General features: G+C 61.5%; 1 protein-coding gene across 1 annotated transcript in view; it reads right to left on the reverse strand.

The window, feature by feature from the left end:
- Nucleotides 1-244, reverse strand: part of ZDHHC17 (zinc finger DHHC-type containing 17) — a 131,086-nt gene extending 130,842 nt beyond the window's left edge. The window contains exon 1 of the mRNA XM_019543177.1: nucleotides 136-244. Coding sequence (XP_019398722.1) covers nucleotides 136-198 — 63 coding nt within the window. The 5' untranslated portion in view covers nucleotides 199-244. The remainder of the gene's footprint in view (nucleotides 1-135) is intronic.
- Nucleotides 245-1,574: the final 1,330 nt, after the last annotated feature.

A 1,574-nucleotide genomic window follows, 5' to 3' on the forward strand; every position in this document is an offset into this window, starting at 1 on the left:
CGCCCGGCCCCGCCAGGCCGAGCCGCGGCCGCCCCAGCCAGGGATGGAGGGGAGCAAGTGCGACGGCGACGCCGCCCGCCCGTGCCGGACCGAGCCGCACGCGAGCGAAGAGAAGTGGAGCGGGCTGGGCCTCACCTCGGGGTGCAGGATGGGGACGCAGCCCGCCTCCTTCTCGTACTCATCCAGAGGCGCCGCCATCTTGGTGCGAACCCGCCGCTCGCTGCATGCCGGGACGGCCGCTCGCCCCGCCCCCGCCCCCTTCCCGCTAAGGGGCGCCGGCCCGGGCCGTGGGGTGGGCGGGGCTTGTTCTCTTCGGCCGCTGGGAGCCTCGGTCCCGCAGGGGAGCGGGGCCCAGCTCCCGGGGGCGGGGTCGAGTCGGGCCCCAGGCCCCGCCCCCCCGCCGGCCCTTTCCAAGGTGCTGAAGGGCGGCGGCCGGGCCGCGTGGCGCGGGGCGGAGAGCGCGGATGAACCGGCCGCGCCGCCCCGCCGCTCCTCTCCCGGGCTCTGGGACCTGCGGCTGCCCCGCCCCGCCCCTGCCCCGCCGCCTCCACAGCGCTGGGGAGAGGAGCTTCCACATCGTTGGCGAAACGACTTTGTGGCTTGTTCCTGGTTTCATCAGCCGTCGCTGACTGAAGTGTAGCTACAGACATGTGGCTATAGACGTGGGGGGCTGGTCGATCCCGTCTTAAGGGTGGAGTGCAGACGGGGCCTTGGGAACACCCCGGCACCCTCCCTGGAAGGACACAGGTCCCTCAGCACCTCTGCGGCTGAGGACAGAAAGGGACCCAGTTCTTGCCAGACTCCCTGCAAGTAGCGCCCACAGGGGTTGGGGAAACACCATGTATCTGGGTCCATGAAGGCAGTTTTCCTTAAGCCCCCAGGGGACAACTGTTCTTCTGGTGTGGCTTAGTACCTGCCGAGGTGTCAGGGCTTAAAGCCCACTTGATGGAAATGGAAGGCTCCTCCCTAGCTTGCTCCTGTGGCCATAGGGCTGAGGGCAGGAGAAACTCAGAGTCATTCAAACCCCACACCTCCGGGCTTGGGCCTGCATGTAGGATGCCCACCAAAAGACTTTGGAAATATCTGAAGCCCCTGGCAGGGGTAGAAGATGTTTTCCGGTTGTAGGGCCACTTTTGGTTCTGGACTGACTCATGGATTTTGACTTCATTTGGCTGATTTGGCTTGGAATACAAAAATTTTCTTTAAAAAAAAAAAAGGGGGGGGGGATGTGACTCAGACCAGCCGTGTGGGGGAACCAGAGGGGCTTGGAGTCCAGTCCATTAGGTATTCCCAATTTGGAGAACGCTCAGTTGGTCTAATGAAAGATATCACATCCACCCAAAGACCCTTGTCTGCTGATGTCCTTAGACCAACATGGCTACAACCAACAGCCCCAGTTTGGAGTCTATTGTGTGGTGAAGGTGTTGTAAACTTTGTGGGGAGGCAAAGACTAGGCAGGGTCATAAAAAGGCCACACTTTACCACACACTGTGTGAAAAAACATCCTTGTGTTCATTTTAAACTTGCTACCTACTAGTTTCATTTTATGACCCTGCCAGGTATTGGCCTCCCCA

The sequence above is a fragment of the Crocodylus porosus genome, unplaced genomic scaffold (genome assembly GCF_001723895.1).
Source record: "Crocodylus porosus isolate Cpor-Errol unplaced genomic scaffold, CroPor_comp1, whole genome shotgun sequence".
Classification (NCBI taxonomy): Eukaryota; Metazoa; Chordata; order Crocodylia; family Crocodylidae; genus Crocodylus; species Crocodylus porosus.